Source organism: Salvelinus sp. IW2-2015, linkage group LG4q.1:29, assembly GCF_002910315.2.
Source record: "Salvelinus sp. IW2-2015 linkage group LG4q.1:29, ASM291031v2, whole genome shotgun sequence".
Classification (NCBI taxonomy): Eukaryota; Metazoa; Chordata; class Actinopteri; order Salmoniformes; family Salmonidae; genus Salvelinus; species Salvelinus sp. IW2-2015.
The window spans coordinates 75,110,001-75,130,544 of NC_036842.1; the positions used below are offsets into that span (position 1 = coordinate 75,110,001).

The 20,544-nt window shown below is 44.8% G+C and overlaps 1 protein-coding gene and 1 pseudogene across 1 annotated transcript in view; one reads left to right on the plus strand and one right to left on the minus strand.

The window, feature by feature from the left end:
* The window catches only part of LOC139024831 (phosphatidylinositol phosphatase PTPRQ-like), a 25,312-nt gene extending 17,366 nt beyond the window's left edge, over positions 1-7,946 (plus strand). Inside the window, 11 exon segments of the mRNA XM_070439803.1 lie at positions 504-573; positions 2,073-2,231; positions 2,376-2,679; positions 3,892-3,937; positions 4,403-4,429; positions 5,372-5,503; positions 5,726-5,860; positions 5,943-6,068; positions 6,196-6,477; positions 6,646-6,769; positions 6,870-7,946. Of these exon segments, the coding sequence (XP_070295904.1) occupies positions 504-573; positions 2,073-2,231; positions 2,376-2,679; positions 3,892-3,937; positions 4,403-4,429; positions 5,372-5,503; positions 5,726-5,860; positions 5,943-6,068; positions 6,196-6,477; positions 6,646-6,769; positions 6,870-6,907 (1,443 nt within the window). The 3' untranslated portion in view covers positions 6,908-7,946.
* Positions 7,947-10,369: 2,423 nt separating this feature from the next.
* The window catches only part of LOC111961009 (IQ motif and SEC7 domain-containing protein 3-like), a 41,799-nt pseudogene continuing 31,624 nt past the window's right edge, over positions 10,370-20,544 (minus strand).

Here is a 20,544-nt window from a genome sequence, read left to right on the forward strand (position 1 = left end):
ACACATGTCACAACTACACACACACAGGACTCAACTACACACACACAAGTCACAACTACACACACACAGGACTCAACTACACACACACAGGTCACAACTACACACACACACAAGTCACAACTACACACACACACACACACACACACAGGTCACAACTATAATATACGGGCGAGGAGCACACACACTATCACAAAACACTCTCTCTCTCTCTCTCTCTCTCTCTCTCTCAGGAGGTTAGAAAGTGCAGCTCAGTTTCCACCTCATTTTGTGGGCAGTGTGTACATAGCCTGCCTTCTCTTGAGAGCCAGGTCTGCCTATGGTGGTCTCGCTCAATAGCAAGGCTATGCTCACTGAGACTGTACATTAGTCGAAGCTTTCCTTAATTGTGGGTCAGTCACAGTGGTCAGGTATTCTGCCACTGTGTATTGTCTGTTTAGGGCCAAATAGTGTCTCTCTCTCTCTCTCTCTCTCTCTCTCTCTCTCTCTCTCTCTCTCTCTCTCAGATTGCAGCAGTAAACGGTGCAGGTTTAAGCCCCCCCAGCTCAGAGGTTCGGATCACTACTGGAATCATAGGTACAGTGCTACATTTACACTACATAAGGGTGATTACTCATGAAACCAGGACAAAAAAAGAACATTTTCTGGAAATCTAATCCATAGAATGTTCCTTTGGAGGAAGGACATGAGTTCATGTTAATATTGGGAATGCTTACAAAGTGGATCCTAGCTCTAAAAGTAGCAGACATCCCCCTCTGGAACGTTGATATAACTGTATATATTGTTTGAGAATAAACAGAAATATACAGTTGAAGTCGGAAATTTACATGCATTTAGGTTGGAGTCATTAAACCTTGTTTTTCAACCACTCCGCAATTTCTTGATAACAAACTATATTTTTGGCAAGTTGATTAGGACATCTACTTTGTGCATGACACAAGTAAGAAATGTCCTCTGGTCTGATGAAACAAAAATAGAACTGTTTGGCCATAATGACCATCATTATGTTTGGAGGAAAAAGGGGGAGGCTTGTTCTATTTTTGTTTCATCAAGACCAGAGGACATTTCTCCAAAAGTACGATCTTTTTGTCCCCATGTGCAGTTGCAAACCGTAGTCTGGCTTTTTTATGGCGYTTTTGGAGCAGTGGCTTCTTCCTTGCTGAGTGGCCTTTCAGGTTATGTCGATATAGGACTCGTTTTACTGTGGATATAGATACTTTTGTACTTGTTTCCTCCAGCATCTTCACAAGGTCCTTTGCTGTTGTTCTGGGATTGATTGGCACTTTTCGCACCAAAGTACATTCATCTCTAGGAGACAGAAGGCGTTTCCTTCCTGAGCGGTATGACAGCTGCGTGGTCCCATGGTGTTTGTATATGCGTACTATTTGTTTGTACAGATGAGCGTGGTACCTTCAGGCATTTGGAAATTGCTCCCAAGGATGAATCAGACTTGTGGAGGTCTACAATTTCTTTTCTGAGTCTTGGCTGATTTCTTTTGATTTTCCCATGAATGTCAAGCAAAGAGGCACTGAGTTTGAAGGTAGGCCTTGAAATACATCCACAGGTACACCTCCAATTGACTCAAATTATGTCAATTAGCCTATCAGAAGCTTCTAAACCCATGACATAATGTCTGGAATTTTCCAAGCTGTTTAAAGGCACAGTCAACTTGGTGTATGTAAACTTCTGACCCACWGGAATTGTGATACAGTGAATTATAAGTGAAATAATCTGTCTGTAAACAATTGTTGGAAAAATGACTGCACAAAGTAGATGTCCTAACCGACTTGCCAAAACTATAGTTTGTTAACAAGAAATTTGTGGAGTGGTTGAAAACGAGTTTTAATGACTCCATCTTAAGTTCATGTAAACTTCTGACTTCCACTGAATATATCAACAATCCTTCCTCCAAAGACCCATTCTAGGGGGAAAATCCTCAAAATCATGGTCTTTTTTTTAGGAATCCCGTAACCCATTCATAACCCCAACATGACCCCTGCATAACCGCAACGTGTGTGTATTTATGTGTGTTTGTGTGTGTGTGTACGTGTGTGCGTGCGAGCGTGTGTGTGTAGCTCCTGCCAAGCCCACCCAGAGACCCCAGGCAGTGCTGGACCGAGGAGGAGTTGCCATGGTAACCTCCAGGAGCATCATTGTTCGCATGCCAGCCTGTTTCTACAGCGATGACAACGGACCAATCAGTAGCATCCAGATCATCGTGTCAGAATCTGGGGGTACGACATCACACGCACTAACATGCACAGACACACACATAAACATACAGTACATCTATCAGACAGAAAATATATCCAAAACTAAAATGTTTAGGAGCCGCTGCTTTAGGCCTTGTCTGAGATCTGTCTGTGTCTCTGTCTCAGTGATGGACAGCAGGAACCTAACCAACTGGAAGATCGCATTCCTCTCTCGTCCCGCCCCCTACCTGACTGACAATGGCTTCCCCAACCCACTCTGTGTGAGGGACGGCGAAAGCAGGGACACACACACACAAACCAGCAGACACAACAACTCACAGATTAGACACAGAATTGTGAGGGACAGGGTGCTGGACCGTAGAGACCACCAGGAAGACCACTATGTTATCGGAGAGGAGGGCAGCTGTCTGACTGAGGAGTACAGTAACACACTCTGTAACGGACCCCTCAAACCAAACACTGTCTACGTGTGAGTATCCACAACACACACATGTAAACACACACACACACACACACACACACACACACACACAGTACTATCCCACAACACAACAACAACACACACACACACAACCACCTTACAAAGTTTAATTACAGTGCATGTCTTTGTTCTGTGTTGCAGTTTAAGTCCGAAGCCACCAAACATCCGAGGGCCAGTACACAGACTCCTGACTACTCTGAGCATATCAGAACCGCAGGTTAACCACTTCCTCCCCTATTCTTTCCCACAACTCAGACATACACCTCTCCTTCTCCTCTCCAATTACAAATCGATGTAAAACAACACCTCTGTCCATCCGCCCCTCTCCCCCTCTCCCTTCTGTCTGTCAGTGGATGGGTTTGTTGACTCAGAGATGAACACATCATTCTGGGAGTTCTCCTCTCCTTCTTCCTGGCTGTGGCTACTCCATCATCATCATCTTATGTCTCTGTCAGGTTAAACTCAATGTTTCCTCTGATGGTTCTAGCTGACCAAGGTTTAAACCCAGCCAACCGTACTCAAGGTGTCTCAGAGTTTTGTGACATGTTCCTCATCCAATGGCAGGATCCGTCACGTCAGAAGGAGGAGGGACCTATTCTCCCCGGGAGGCGTGAGAATTACTAGAGACCAAGTTTTAAACTGGATCAAATGATCGCTTGTGGCCGCCTGGAGCTGAAAGGAAAGAGAGCTACAACCGGTCAGTGTGTGTGTGTGTGTTGTGTGTGTGTGTGGTGTGTGTGTGTGTGTGTGTGTGGTGTGTGTGTGTGTGTGTGTGTGTGTGTGTGTGTGTGTGTGTGTGTGTGTGTGTGTGGTGTTGTGTGTGTGTTGTGTGTGTGTGTGCCTACGTGTGCGCTGTTTTTTTCGTCAACACACCACAAACCACACTCCCTCTCTATATCGCAATACATAGCCACAACAAAGGTTCTACCGCTCCCTGCTCTTAAATCATGCCCCATCTAAACCTTTCTAGCACAACTCTCTCTCCGACCTACCTGCAATGCCTACAGCATCATAGTGCATTGCTGCTCGTTAGCACACAGCACACACACACACCACACACGACACACACACACTCACACACATACACCCACTACACTCCACACACACATGCACACACGCACACATCATAACCACATCAGCAATTTGCGTTGGCTGTCTGCCCACTCTCTCACTTTAACCCTCTCTCACACTCTCTTCCAGGTATTCCTCCTTCTTCTTTAGGCGGAAGGAGAATATTTGTCATCCAGTAAGTTGGTATTACAGATGTAGGAATCTTCATTTGATCACTCTTTTGTTGCTGCAAACTTGTAGTGTATTTTAGTTTTTAAAACGTTTGTAATTTCCTCTTTTACATTTTGAAACTTGATTTGCCCCTATAATTTGAAAACTGTATCACCCCTACAAAAATGTCCATTAATTTATATCACGTATAATCTAACATTTCTGTTTTCTGCAGGATTCATTTTCCTGGCTCAAATTTAGAGATCCTACATCTGTAAGGCAGTGTGTTGTAGCTCTCCATGTGTGTGTTGCTGTGTGTTGCATTGGCCAGTGTGTTGTGGTCTCTCTGCAATTTGCTAGTTAGTTTCGTAGTGGAAGTGCTGTTATTCATTCAGTGTTGTGCAGTCTGTAAACTGTAGAGTAATGGAAAGTAGGTCTGCCGTATACACGCGTGCAGTGGTGACTCATTGTTCTGTCACTCTGTTTTCAGACTTCTCAGCTACAGAAAGTCTCTCAAGTAAGTCACTGAATGAGTGGTGTATGTTGTGCTATGTGATTGTATTTGCTTGGCAATACTAGTAGCATGTGGATTGCTGCTCTGTGAAGGATTTCGTCTTACCCCCATCTCACTCTGTCTCTCAGTGCGGTCATAAGAAGTCTTTTCCTGCAGCATTGTAGAGGATCTGTGTGCCAACGAGAACGCCAAGTTTCCAGGAAGAGTTTCGCAGTATGTAAACTCTGAAGCCTCTCGACCTGGTGAAAACCTTGTGTGTGTGTGCGGCACTGCGTATGTGGGCGGTGCGCGTCTGTGTGTAGTCTGACGTGTGTAAACCCTGTTTTCCAAGGAGCTACCAAATTCGTGCCACCTGGTACATCAGACGCTGACCTTCCCTGGAACAGTCCACGAACGGCTTCACTAACATGCAAAACCCTGTAATGAGCACACTGCATGCACACCACTAGGCAGCCGTAACAAACACATACAACAGCCTAACCGCTATCTCCTCTACAAGACACCAACAAACCGTGTTAAGCGCTGCTCCTGAACGTGGCTTGCCTGGTCTGACTATCAACGCTAGCTTCAATCTTAGTGAGTTCCTCACACACCACACACACCGACACACCACACAACGCACACACAACCAACACACACACACACACACACACACACACACACACACACACACACAGACACACACACAGGAAAGAGAACACTCATGCTTTAAGAGAAAATGTCATCACCTCTTGAACCTTGCCATCAAAACACTCCAACTTTTGTGTTTACTACAAAACTGGAGACTTGTGGTTTTGATCCCAGGCTGTGTCACAACCGGCTGTGACCGGGAGACCCATGGGGCGGCGCACAATTGGCCCAGCATCGTCCAGGTTAGGGGAGGGTTTGGCCGGCTGGGATTTCCTTGTCTCATCGTGCTCTAGTGACACCTTGTGGCGGGCCCAGTGCCTGCAAGCTGATCAGTTGGACGCTCATCAGTTGGACGGTGTTTCCTCCGTCACATTGGTGCGACTGGCTTCCGGGTTAAGCAAGCAGTGGGTCAAGAAGCAGTGCGGCTTGGCAGGGTCGTGTTTTGGAGTACGCATGGCTCTTGGCCTTTGCTTCTCCCGAGTCCGTAGGGGAGGTGCAGCGATGAGACAAGATCGTAACTACCAATTGGATATGATGAAATTGGGGAAAAAAGGGGGTAAAAGTAAAAAATGAAATAAAAATAACTAAAAAATAACTGGAGACTTGTGACTTTGCTCTGTTCTGACTATAAGATTCTCTCTCTTGCTGCATCTCCTTCTCCCTTAATAGGGCTATCTGTGTCCCAGTGAGTTCATAGCGACCCAGGGTCCTCTCCCCGGTACTGTGGCTGACTTCTGGAGGATGATCTGGGAGACTCGCACACAAACCATTGCTATGCTCACACAGTGCTATGAGAAAGGAAGGGTAAGGACCGGACCAAGGTTCTAGTAGTGTCAGGGTTGAATGTCTGTTTAGATCCGCTGTCACCAATTTTGTGTGTGTGTAGATCCGGTGTCACCAGTACTGGCCAGAAGATAATAAGCCGGTGACAGTATTTGGGGACATCATCATCACCAAGTTGACAGAGGACGTCTATCCTGACTGGACCGTCAGAGCTCTCAAAGTGGAGAGGGTAACACACACACACACACGCACACACACACACACGCGAGAACCTCAGAATAACTAAGTTTACACAGTTTCCCTCTTGATAATCAAAACATTGTTCTCCCCCTCTCTCTCTTTCTTTCTCCCCCTAGCATGGGGACTACATGGTGGTTCACCACTTCAACTACACCTCCTGGCCAGAGCATGGCGTACCAGAGTCCAGCACCACACTCATACAGTTTGTTAGAGCCATCAGAGCCAACAGGCATGAGAACACCACTATAGTGGTGCACTGCAGTGCTGGTGTAGGCAGGACAGGAGTGTTTATAGCGCTGGACCACCTAATTCAACATGTCAGTGATCACGACTTTGTGGACATCTACGGTCTGGTGGCTGAACTACGCAGTGAGAGGATGTGTATGGTGCAGAACCTGGTGAGAAATATGTCTTTATACAACATGTATCATAAAATAATGAAATATTCTGACTGTGATATGGATATGATACTTCATATTATGATCTAGTTCCCCCTGTTGTCCTGATGTATTCAAACCTGTAGAGAGCCTGACAATCTTGCCAAGTGTATGCATGCATGTCCCCAGGCCCAGTATATGTTCCTACACCAGAGTACTCTGGACCTGCTGAACAGTAAAGGAAACAGCCAGTCCATCTGGTTTGTTAACTACTCTGCTCTGGAGAAGATGGACTCACTGGACGCTATGGAGGGTGAGCAGACGCACACACACACACACACACACACATACACTAGCAGACACACAAGTCATAAACGCACATTTCACATCTCTACTCTTTTGTTCTCTTGCAGGTGATGTTGAACTGGAATGGGAGGAGACTACGATGTAAAGGCTGAGAACTTCTCAGTCAACTTCACACCTATTCCTTAGTCATGGGGCCAAATCCTGGACATACTGACTGTTTGTCAGATGGATTGGTCCACCAGAGATAGAGGGAGAGAAATAGAGAGGGAGGGAGAGAAAGAGAGAGGGAGGGAGAGAAAGAGAGAGGGAGGGAGAGAAAGAGAGAGGGAGGGAGAGAGGAAGGAGAGAAGTTGCCCTTTTCTTGCAAGAGAGTCAAAACCACCCAACAGAAACTTGGTGGTTCCCTGGCCTGAATCAACACCCCATTGCAGCCCTCTTGGAGCGCTGCATCTTTTCTATGTCCACAGGCAGAACAGAAAGAGTGGGAGAGACATGTGTATATATAGTAGGGCTGTCAGAGTTAACCAGTTAACTCAAGTTCACTTTGTCATTTTAGTGCACTATTTATTTTGTTATCGCGTTTAATCACGCCTGAAAGTGTTCAAAATAGACTGAAAACATCCAAAATACATCATGCATACAGCTAAAAACCACAATGGATGTCCAAGCAAGTTGACATTGAGGTTAAAGAATGTGTGTTTTATCAATTTACCTGATTTTAATTATTGTTACTTTGGACAAAATCAAGACGTCAATATTCTTGTAATGCTTTTTGTATGAATAATCTTAAATTACAGCCCAATTTTAGCAATGCCGATTAATCACAGCAAATCCTGCGATTTAACGCGATTACATTTTTTTTCTTCATTTGACAGCCCTAATATATAGGCTATATATATCACACATGTAAGTATACAGGTATCTTGCACTAGTCATACCACTGTGTATTTTATTATATTCTTGTATCATGTTTTTGTACATTTAAGTTGTTCAGCCAAATAGTGTTGTCACTGTGTTCGTATGTTTGTGTCACTGTGTTACTATGTTTATATCACGTGTTACTATGTTACTATCATTGTGTTTGGGGGATAATATATTCGTGGGGTGTTATGGTTTATTTTATGTATTTTCTCTGAGTGTTCTACATCTGTGTTTTGGACAAGTAAAATCAACTCCCCTACTCACCTGTTTGTCTTATCAGTCTGCATATCTATCGATCTATCTCTCTGTTGGTCTGTCTGTCATCTTGTGCACTGTGAGCTGTTTAGTGGACAAGAAATGACACCCTGAGAAAGTCTGAGAAACTGTGTGTACAGTATAACACACACACACACACACACACACACACACACACACACACACACACACACACACACACACACACAGGACTCAAGGCAGAGTACAAACTACTTTATTCTTTAATTAATTTCAAACAAATCTTTAGAAATATTCCATTAGTTAACACTTGCTATAAACATGATATTTTATTAGTAAATACTTTATAAGTGTGTCGGTGCACAGGTGCTCAATAGTGTAACACATCTCCAAGAGGGACACATCTCCAAGAGGGACACATCTCCAAGAAGGACAGGTGAGCCAGACTCAGGGCTAGGGTTAGGGCGATAATATGTTAGGGCTTTAGAACATGCTAAAATGTCTACTATGATTCCTGCTTATTTTCCACTAAACCATCTAATGCTAACGTTAGCGCGATCACAGCCACAGTATAACTCTAACTATGATAATTTAGTGATGTCATCATGTAGATGTGTCATCTCTGTGTGTGGTTCCATGGTAACTGGACTGCCTGTTCTGTCTCCCATGGTAACAGTGTGGTTCTTATGCCCTCATAGTCGGAAAAACAAATCGATTTTTTTTCTTGTCCAAGTTAAATACAATTTCCTCCCCTCTGTATAAATACACACATCAGCACTGTGTCTATTATTTCTATGTTAAATCTATATATCACCTATATACACATATCCATTATTCTTCTGTACTCCAAAAATATGGTGCGACACTTAGAGGACAGCCTCAGTGGGTCACCACGTGTCACAGCCCTCAGAGAGAGGGGAAGGAAGAGATGTTACAACAATCAGTAATAATAATCAAACATATTTAATACTCTGATAAATATCTTACATCGTAAGTCATTCTCTGGTTTAATGTGTGTGTGTGTGTGTGTGTGTGTGTGTGTGTGTCTGTGTGGTGGTTGGTTGTTGATTGTTGTGTGGTGGGGTAACTGGTTGTGTAATATAATCCCCTGTGGGACAAGGGCAGGTCAAGTGAAGAGTAAGGAACAGGTATTCATCATGGAACTGAATGGATATAGAATGGGTATGGCTGATCACAAACGTATGAGGATACTGAATTACTTCATAAGCACTTAATAAAGGCTAAATGTATTGAACATGATCAATTAAAGATTCAACCATGAATGTTTTTTATGAGCTAATTTCATGGATGAACATCAATTTAAACTAATAAAGATTTGAAAGTTGAACAAAAGGTAGCAGAATCAATAAAGATTTGTCGTCAGTAACCTGTGTTTACTTGAGTGGAGGCCTTGGAACCATGTATAAAAAACCTCAGGAGGAGATTATCAATGGTCATTCCACACACCGGCAAACCGTCACCACACCGACTGACGACCCCCAGCATTCCACTAACACACACACATCGTCACCGAACCACGACACACACACACACATACCACACCACACACACACAATCAGGGACCCTCATACCTTCACATGCACCACACCACTCCCACCACACAGATATTAGAAGTCAGACACTGTAAAACCAGACTCAGGAGAAACAGTCTTCCCTCCCCCGCTGCTCTGACATACTCACTTCTTCAGGATCAAAAAGTAGTATTAGCATCTCATTATCATCTATAACACAAAAAACAACAGAGAGTGCCAAGGAGGAGGGATAAAACCCTAGGTGAGAGTTGATGATGTGATGGAGGTGGATTCAAATTGAAAGTCGGAAGTTTACGTAACTTAGGTGGAGTTCAATTAAACTATTTTTTTTCAACCACTCCACAAAATTTCTTGTTAAACAAACTATAAGTTTGCGCAAGTCGGTTAGGACATCTACTTTTGCATGACACAAGTAATTTTTCCAACAGTTGTTTACAGACAGATTATTCACTTATAATTTCACTGTAATACAATTCCCTGTGGGTTCAGAAAGTTTACCATACACCCAAGTTGACTGTGGCCTTTAAACAGCTTGGAAAATTCCAGAAAATTATGTCATGGGTTTAGAAGCTTCTGATAGGCTAATTGACATCATTTTGAGTCAATTGGAGGTGTACCTGTGGATGTATTTCAAGGCCTACCTTCAAACTCAGTGCTCTTTGCTTGACATCATGGGAAAATCAAAAGAAATCAGCCAAGACCTCAGAAAAGAAATTGTAGACCTCCACAAGTCTGATTCATCCTTGGGAGCAATTTTCAAACGCCTGAAGGTACCACGTCCATCTGTACAAACAAGTATGCAAGTATAAACACCATGGGACCACGCAGCTGTCATACCGCTCAGGAAGGAGACACCGTTCTGGTCCTTCACCTAGAGATGAACGTACTTTGGTGCGAAAAGTGCCAATCAATCCCAGAACAACAGCAAAGGACCTTGTGAAGATGCTGGAGGAAACAAGTATAAAAGTATCTATATCCACAGTGAAACGAGTCCTATATCAACATAACCTGAAAGGCCGCTCAGCAAGGAAGAAGCCACTGCTCCAAAATCGCCATAAAAAAGCCAGATTACGGTTTGCAACTGCACATGGGGACAAAGATTGTACTTTTTGGAGAAATGTCCTCTGGTCTGATGAAACAAAATATAACTGTTTGGCCATAATGACCATCGTTATGTTTGGAAGAGAAAGGTGGAAGCTTGCAAGCCAAAGAACACAGTCCCAACCTTGAAGCACGGGGGTGGCAGCCTCATGTTGTGGGGGTGCTTTGCTGCAGCAGGGACTGGTGCACTTCACAAAGTAGATGGCATCATGAGGAGGGAAAGTATGTGGATATATTGAAGCAACATCTCAAGACATCAGTCAGGAAGTTAAAGCTTGGTCGCAAATGGGTCTTCCAAATGGACAATGACACCAAGCATACTTCCAAAGTTGTGGCAAAATGGCTTAAGGACAACAAAGTCAAGGTATTGGAGTGGCCATCACAAAGCCTTGACCTCAATCTTATAGAAAATGTGTGGGCAGAACTGAAAAAGCGTGTGCGAGCAAGAAGGCCTACAAACCTGACTCAGTTTCACCAGCTCTGTCAGGAGGAATGGGCCAAAATTCACCCAACTTATTGTGGGAAGCTTGTGGAAGGCTACCCAAAATGTTTGATCCAAGTTAAACAATGTATAGGCAATGCTACCAAATACTAATTGAGTGTATGTAAACTTCTGACCCAATGGGAATGTGATGAATGAAATAAAAGCTGAAATAAATCATTCTCTCTACTATTATTCTGACATGTCACATTCTTAAAATAAAGTGGTGATCCTAACTGAGCTAAAACAGGGAATTTGTACTAGGATTAATGTCAGGAATTGTGAAAAACTGAGTTTAAATGTATTTGGCTAAGGTGTATGTAAACATCCGACTTCAACTGTATGTCTCTATGTCCAGACGGTTCCATTCACTGGGAGGAATTCCTTTTGTTGCATCAGCTGTGTGATATCAGGGCAGGGTTATAATCAGGGATTAGGGGGTAGGAGGGGCATCCTAGAGTGTTCTTTCTAAAGCCAGGTACAGATATAGATATGTACAGATGACACTGTGTCACAAGAGCTGTCAGATTAGAAAATCTATCTTTAGAAAAATAAACATTACATCGTTAGATGACTTTGAATTTATATTGATTTGAAACCTCCCCATTTTCTCCCACTCTATTTTTCGGCTTATTCCCTCTCTCTCAGCTGACTTCCTTACCTCCCTCTTTCTCTTCCTCCCTTCCTCGTCTCACCCTTTCCCTCTCTATCTTTGTCTATGAGTGTTTGTGTTGTGTGTGTTTCTCCCAGTATATCACTGTTTAACAAAAGTTCAGAGGACAGTGTTGTAGGATCAGGGGACATATGTCAGACGAGGCTGCGGGAACCACTCGAGTTGCGTCTGCGCAGGGGGTGAGGAAGGGTGTGTGGAAGGGGGTAGGGGGAGTCGGGGGGACAGTACTGGTGGGGGTGGTTGTAGGGGGGGGGGGGGGGAGGCAGAGGGGGCTCAGATCCCTCTCTGATCCGTACTGGTGTGGACATCGCTGATTGGATGAGGCGGTGGTGGGAGGCGGGGCTTCCTTGGTTGAGGAAAGCTTCCATTCTCCCGCGGCCGCTCTGATCCATGACGATCACCTTGACGATCTGCTGGCATTGAATGAGGGTGTCTGGGCGGAGTTCTCCAGGGTGGGTGGGGCTAAGCATTGCCAGGGGTGCTGCCAGAGCCAGTTGGGTGGAGTCAGGACTGGTCACATGGTAGGTCTGAAGCAGCCTATCAGGGCTGGCCTGGGTCATGTGGTAGGTCTGCAGCAGCCTATTGTGAATTGACACCTAGTTTAGAAACAGCCAGAGAATGAATGGCATGAGGAGTTACCAGCCTGAACGCAGCCTACAGCAGCCCTCTGGTGGGTTAGACACAATGGCAGCATGCAGGGAGCGAACACACACACACAATGTCTCCCTAACAAAGATTTTTACATTTACATCATTTAGCAGACGCTCTTATCCACAGCAACTTACAGGAGCATAGGCTCATTGACAGATTTTTCACCAAGTCGGCTCGGGGATTAGAATCAGCGACCTTTCGGTTACTGGCCCAACTCTCTTAACCACTATGCTACCTGCTGCCAAGATATATGCAATTCAAAAGGACTGACTAAGAGTTAGGGCTTGGTGGGGAGTTTGGGTTGGGAGCTGCTAGTTCTGTAGAGAGGTCATTTAGAGTGGAGGAACTGGGCTTGATTCAAATCAAATCAAATTGTATTTTTCACATGCGCTGAATACAACCGGTGTAGACATTACAGTGAAATGCTTCCTTACAAAACCTGAACTAACAATGCAGTTTTAAGAAAAAATAAGTGTTAAGAAAGTATTTACTAAATAAACTGAAGTAAACAATAAATAAAATAACAAATAATTAAAGAGCAACAATAAAATAACAGTAACAAGGCTATATACAGGGGGTACCGGTACAGAGTCAATGTTCAGGGGCACCGGTTAGTCAAGGTAATTGAGGTAATATGTATGAGAATGGGGGGGTGTTCGGCCCTCCTTTTCCTGTAGTCCACGATCATCTCCTTTGACTTGATCACGTTGAGGGAGTGGTTGTTATCCTGGCACCACACTGCCAGGTCTCTGACCTCCTTCCTGTAGGCTGTCTCATCGTTGTCGGTGATCAGGCCTACACTGTTGTGTTGTCGGCAAACTAAATGATGGTGTTGGAGTTGTGCTTGGCCATGCAGTAATGGGTGAACAGGGAGTACAGAGGGGACTAAGCACGCACCCCTGAGGGGCTCCCGTGTTGAGGATCAGCGTGGCAGATGTGTTGTTACCTACCCTTACCACCTGGGGACGGCCCGTCAGGAAGTCCAGGATTCAGTTGCAGAGAGGGCTGTTTAATTCCAGGGTCCTTAGCTTAATTATGAGCTTTGAGGGCACTGTTGTGTTGAACTCATGGTGCTCTCATGCATGCTTCAGTGCTGCTGTAGTCAATGAATAGCATTCTCACGTAGGTGTTCCTTTTGTCCATGTGGGAAAGAGCAGTGTGGAGTGCAATAGAGATTGCGTCATCAGTGGATCTGTTGGGGCGGTATGCAAATTGGAGTGGGTCTAGGGTGTCTGGGATAATGGTGTTGATGTGAGCCATGACCAGCCTTTCAAAGCACTTCATGACTACAGACGTGAGTGCTACGGGGCGGTAGTCATTTAGGCATGTTACCTTGGTGTTCTTGAAATATGTTGCTATTACAGACTCCGTCAGGGACAAGTTGAACATGTCAGTGAAGACACTTGCCAGTTGGTCAGTGCATGCTCGGAGTATACGTCCTGGTAATCCATTTGGCCTTCCGGCCTTGTAAATGTTGACCTGTTTATCGGTCATACTCACATCGGCTACGGAGAGCTTGATCACACAGTTGTCCGGAACAGCTGGTGCTCTCATGCAAGGTGCATATAAGTAATTTAGCTTGTCTGGTAGGCTCGTGTCACTGGGCAGCTCACGGCTGTGCTTCCCTTTGTAGTCCGTAATAGTTTACAAGCCCTGCCACATCCGACGAGCGTTGAAGCTGTTGTAGTAGGATTCAATCTTAGTCCTGTATTGACGCTTTTCCTTCGTCGGAGGGCATAGCGGGATTTTTTATCAGCGTCCGGGTTAGAGTCCCGTTCCTTGAAAGCGGCAGCTCTACCCGTTAGCTCAGTGCAGATGTTGCCTGTAATCCTTGGCTTCTGGTTGGGGTATGTACGTACGGTCACTGTGGGGACGACATCATCAATGCACTTATTGATGAAGCCAGTGACTGATGTGGTGAACTCCTCAATGCCATCGGAAGAATCCCAGAACATATTCCAGTCTGTACTAGAAAAATAGTCCTGTAGCTTAGCATCTGCGTCATCTGGCCACTTCCATATTATGCGTGTCACTGGTACTTCCTGCTTTAGTTTTTGCTTGTAAGCAGGAATCAGGAGGATAGAGTTATGGTCAGATTTGCCAATTGGAGGGCTAGGGAGTGCTTTGTACGCGTCTCTGGGTGTGGAGTAAAGGTGGTCTAGAGTTTTCTCTGGTTGAAAATGTAACATGCTGGTAGAAATTAAGTAAAATGGATTTAAGTTTCCCTGCATTAAAGTCCCGGCCACTAGGAGCGCCACCTCTGGATGAGAATTTTCTTGCATTGGTTTGTGGTGGTAAGTAGACAGCTATGAAATATATAGATGAAAACTCTCTTAGTACATAGTGTGGTCTACAGCTTATCATGAGATACTCTACCTCAGGCGAGTAAAACCTTGAGACTTCATTAATATTAGACTTTGTGCACCAGCTGTTATTGACAAATAGACACAGACCGCCACCCCTTGTCTATTTGTTCTATCTTGCCGATGCACGGAAAACCCAGCCAGCTGCATGTTATCCATGTCGTCATTCAACCACGAATGGGTGAAACATAAAATATTACAGTTTTTAATGTCCCGTTGGTAGGATAGTCTTGATCGGAGCTCATCCAGTTTATTATCCAATGATTGCGGAGGAGGTTACCCACTCGCCGTCAGATTCTTATAAGGCAACCCGACCTATATCTCCGTCTCTTCTTAATGCAAATGACGGGGATTTGGGCCTTGTCTGGTGTCTGAAGTAAATCCTTCGCGTCCGACTCGTTACGAGGTGGGTAATCGCTGTTCTGATATCCAGAAGCTCTTTTCGGTCATAAGAGATGGTGGCAGAAACATTAAGTCCAAAATAAGTTACAAATAACGCAAAAAAACACACAATAGCACAATTGGTTAGGAGCCCGTAAAACAGCAGCAATCTCCTCCAGCGCCATTTAAAAAAATCATACACATGCATGCATGCATGCATACACAGACACACGCATCAACCCTGAGTCTGGCCATGGAGATGGTTTTCTAGCATGCAAACAGGGCTTAGTAAAGCTTATGATGGCTGGGAAGCAGATGTTCTGTTAGCAGGAGGCTAATAGCTAACCGTGCATTAGCAGGTGGCCCCCTGTTACTGCCCCCTGTTAGCAGAAAGCTGAAGGTTAAATCTAGCCCTACAGTTGTGGCTGTGTCGCTCTGAGTCACACAGAGCTGGAGGGAGATGACGAGGGTCTCCATTACTCCTCACCTGTCTGTATCTTTGCTAACAAAAATACACTGTGTGTATGTGACTCACCTCCACAGTGTTGTTGCTAGTCTTGTCATACAGATCTTTCTGGGCTGAGGGGAGAAACACAGAAGTGACACTTAGAGACACAGAGTGGTGTGTGGTGCTAGTTGCTAACTTAGTGTTTGTTTGTTACCTGTGGGGGATCCTGTGTGTCGACTGAGTGTGCCCATCTGTCCTCCGTTGGTGTGGGGGGTGTGAGTCTGCACCCCTTGTTCTCTCTTCAGCTCCCCTGTAGGACAAGTGATATCTGGGACCATGATATTACATATATGTGTGTGTGTGTGTGTGTGTGTGTTGGTGTGTGTGTGTGTGGTGTGGTGTGTGTGTGTGTGTGTGTGTGTTGTGTGTGTGTGTGTGTGTGTGTGTGTGTGTGTGTGTGTGTGTGTGTGTGTGTGCGTGCGTGGCGTGCGTGCGTGCGTGCGTGCGTGCGCGTGCGTGCGTGCGTGCGTGCGGTGCGTGCGTGCGTTGCCGTGCGTGCGTGCGTGCGTGCGGTGCGTGCGTGCGTGCGTGCCTCACATTGAATGTGTATCTGCTCCATCTCGTTGACCTCAGTGATGGACTCTCGTAGCTCCTCTGTCACTTCCTGAGCTCCTCTCCACTGGGGGAGCAGAAACTCACCATCTGCTTCTTCTCTGATGAGAACGGACTCAACATGGTGATGCCATGAGCATAGTCTGGACACACACACACACACACACACACACACACACACAACACACACACACATACACACACACACACACACACACACACACACACACAGTTAGCTAATGTGAGTAGAATGGTGATGTCACTGGTATATGTCTGGAGACTCTGGATAATGTCACAGCTCATAATTAGCTATGTATGTAGACCGTGCAGTGTTATAGTACAGTAGTAGTAGTAGTGAGTAGTAGTAGTAGTAGTGGTAATGGTAGTATAGTATATGTACATTCGTTACTGAAGAGGTGTGAATTGCATTGCCCAGTAGACCAATGGTTTTTACAGAAGGTGGTAAGGAGGCAGAAGTCTTCTTCTTGGGAGCACAGCTTCAGGATCTGTGTGAGGGAATGTAGCAGAATGAACATAAGCTATACCATCAGTACACATTACATACACTGTTACTACACAAAATAACACTATCGTGTGCGTGTGTACGCGGGTTGAGTGCTTGTGTGTGTTTCTCACAAGTATGAGGTCGTTTGAACAGGAACACTCTCTCTGGTGTTGGCCAGTTTCTGTTTCAGGGGTTTGTTGAAGTCTGCCACCTCAAACAGACGACAGCAGCACACAGCGCTCGGTGGGGCACAGACAGAATCTAGAAAGAACACCACAACATCAATGGGCTAAACACACACACCACAAGGCTTAACACACACACACACAATGAGGTTAAACAACACACACACACACACACCCATGGGCTAAACACACAGCAGACATGGGGTTAAAAACACACATCAAGGGGTTAACACCACACACACATTGGGCTAACACACACACACAGCGGCTTAACACACACCAACACCATGGGGTTAACACACAACTGACAATGGGCTAAAACAACACACACACACAGCACATCATGGGTTTAACACACACACACCATGGAGTTAACAAACACACACACACACACACACACCATGGGTTTAACACACACACACACCATGAGGTTAACACACACACACCCAAACCCACCAACTCACCGTCTTCATGCCCAGTATGGACTGCTCCACACGGCTGACGTAGGTGACGTGGTCTTCGTTGGAGCGTAGCTCTCTCTGCTGGGTCCTCTCATAGATCCCTGTCACCATCTCCCTGGGGATGTCTGCTCCATCGTCCACTCCTGAGGGAACAGGGACACACACTAGCAGTCACACAGGAGGAACTAAAGAGGAAATTCACAAAATAAAGTAATAGCTGAATTTACTCCATCCCTGGTTTAGACTCGTTGCAGGACAGGATTGGCTGGTAGTTAGTAGCATCCCTATCTGTCAACAGTAGATATGCTGTGGCTCTATCTCACCACTAGAAGGAGACCTTGTGTTGTGTTCCAGTCAGGAGAGAAGCCCCCATTCCAAAATCAAATCAAATCAAATTGTATTGGTCACATACACATGTTTACCAGATGCTATTGTGAGTGTAGCGAAATGCTTGTGCTTCTAGTTCTGACAGTGCAGCAATACCTAACAAGTAATATCAAACAATTCCACAACAGATACCTAATACACAAAAATGTAAGTAAAGGAATGGAATAAGAATATATAAATATAAACATATGGATGAGCAATGACAGAGCGGCATAGGCTAAGATGCAATAGATGGTATGAAATACAGTATATACATATGAGATGAGTAATGCAAGATATGTAAACATTATTAAAGTGGCATTATTAAAGTGGCATTTTTAAAGTGGCATTATTTGAACATGAGGAGAGGAGTTAGGGATGTTCCAGCCCTCAGCCTTCTCTCTCTTGTCCCTGGTTTGGTGTGTTCTCTACACTTACCAGCCCTGATCCTGCCACTCTAATGATTAATGATATGGGCCAGTCCAGATGAAAATGCTCCTGTGTTGTATTCAAATATTCAAAGCATTGTGTGTGTGCATCTGTGCAGGTTTGTGTGTCAGTTCTATAAATAACCCATCCAGTGTCTCAGAAACGCTGTCATAAATGTTGCAAGGCTTCTGCAGCTCATTATACTGAGTCACACTCATAAACACGCACACACGCACGCACACACACACACACACACTGTCACAAAAATAACACCATGGGGTTTGTATTATTTTGATTTGTTCAATCACACCGAAGGAAGAACAAAACAAAGACACAACTCCCCTAACAAGCTAGGCCCTGTTTACTGACAACACACAGACAGACACCCAGTCACCTCGTAGGTTGCGTATGAAATCGTCGAGGCCCATCTTGCGTTGAGGTTTGATGTTAGGGGAGTACATGTCAGTGTTGAGGAGGACCACAGCAAAGGCCAGGATGAAGATGGTGTCTGGGTTATGAAACTGCTGCACCACCTCAGGATTACACATACAATACCTCTGACTGGAGAGATGGACAGATAGAGAGATGGACAGATAGAGGTATCTACACATACTCTTTTGTTGCTGAGAATTTTGCAAACCTGTAGTGGATTCAAGGTTTAAAAATGCTTCTAAACTTAGTAATTTCCACTTTAAAATGTCAGACTTGATTTGCCCTAAGAAAAAATGTATAAACCTCTACAAATAAATTCCAATCATTTTAATCCACATAATAATTCACATTTTCTGTTGCAGCTGGATTATTTTCCTGTTGTAGCAAACTGGCTCAAATTAAGATCCTACATCTGTACAGTACCTCTGACAGGGGGAAAGGGGGCAATGAAAAAGAAAGAGTGGAAGAGAGACAGAGAAAGAGACAGGTCCAGTGAAAAAGAGAGAGTGGAAGAGAGACAGAGAAAGAGACAGGTCCAGTGAAAAAGAGAGAGTGGAAGAGAGACAGAGAAAGAGACAGGTCCAATGAAAAAGAAAGAGAGTGAAAGACAGAGAAAGAGACAAAAAGCTGTTCTGCTGTAATGGTCTCAGAAACAAACAGTTTCTCCATCAGTATCATTAGTTAGTAACTCAACTTCAGACATTAATATGGTTCACTTGTGGGTTCTTACATCCTGACAAGAGATATATGGTATAACCCTCCTCTCAAGCATATACACACTTACACTTGTCAGTGTTCAGTTTCCTGAGAGTCCTGCTGCGCATCAAATACTTGCTGATCACTCAGGGAAAGATCCGTTTGTGTGTGTGTGTGCCATTGCTGTGTGTGTGTGCTGATCGTGGTGGGTGTGTGTGTGCTGTGATGTCGGTGTGGGGTTGTGTGTGTGGTGATGTGGTTGTGTGGTGTGTGTGTGTGTGTGTGTGTGTGTGTGTTTGTGTGTGATTACGTATCAAAGTTATTTCTACACCAGCTAGTTCTCTTATCTTCACATCTGCATATGAGAGATGCTCACCAGCTGGCACAGAATAATACCTCCATTAAAATAACTTCTTACGTCACCCTATGTCACCCTTATGACAGATGACATAACATCTGTTACATAACACTCCTGTAACTTCTTGTCTATCTTACTACCCCCTCCCAGATAGGTAGGACTTTGTCCCTACAGCTTAAAACCATGGCCCTGGAGGCAGGACACTTCTTGTTTTAGACCTGGGAGACCACTAGGTAGCTGGAATTTAGCTAATCACTGTTATTGATTGGCTCAGCTGCTGAATTTTTTAGAAATCAGGTCAGGTGTGGTGCTAGGTTGGACTTGCTGTTTGTGATACTCCAGAACCAGAGTGTCTGCCCCTGGAGTAACCCTGGTATGTTGATCAATCTGAGGGTATGATGCGATTGGTTGATGGGTCTGACCTGAAAGCTTCAATGAGTCTCTCCACCTTCTGGGCCTCTCCCTGGACTCTGATGTGAGCCTGGAACTTCCTCAGAGCCTCGTCCAGCTCCATCCCAAAGAAGTCCATCTCATCGACCACACAGCTAGAGACAGGGGGAGAAGAGGTTAGTTGTATATGTCTCTCTCATGTCACCGTTGACGTCATTGGTTTGTGTGTTTGTGGCTGAGGGTGAGAGAGGGTGAGAGAGGGTGAGAGTACAACTGCTCTTGGCATTTTTTTCCCTTTTTCAGTCATAGCACCATTGCAGAAGCACTGACCTGGAAAACGCACACACACACACACACAAATGTACTCACACACTTAACAAGTGCTTATACAGTACATATTCCTCCCAAAGGATAAAGGAAAAAAGAGGGAGATAGAGGGGGGAGTATAGAGAAAATAAAAGAAAGGAAGAGAGGGGGAGTAGAGAGAAAAGAAGAGACACACGAGCAGAGATAAGCATACTTCCAAAGTTGTGGCAAATGGC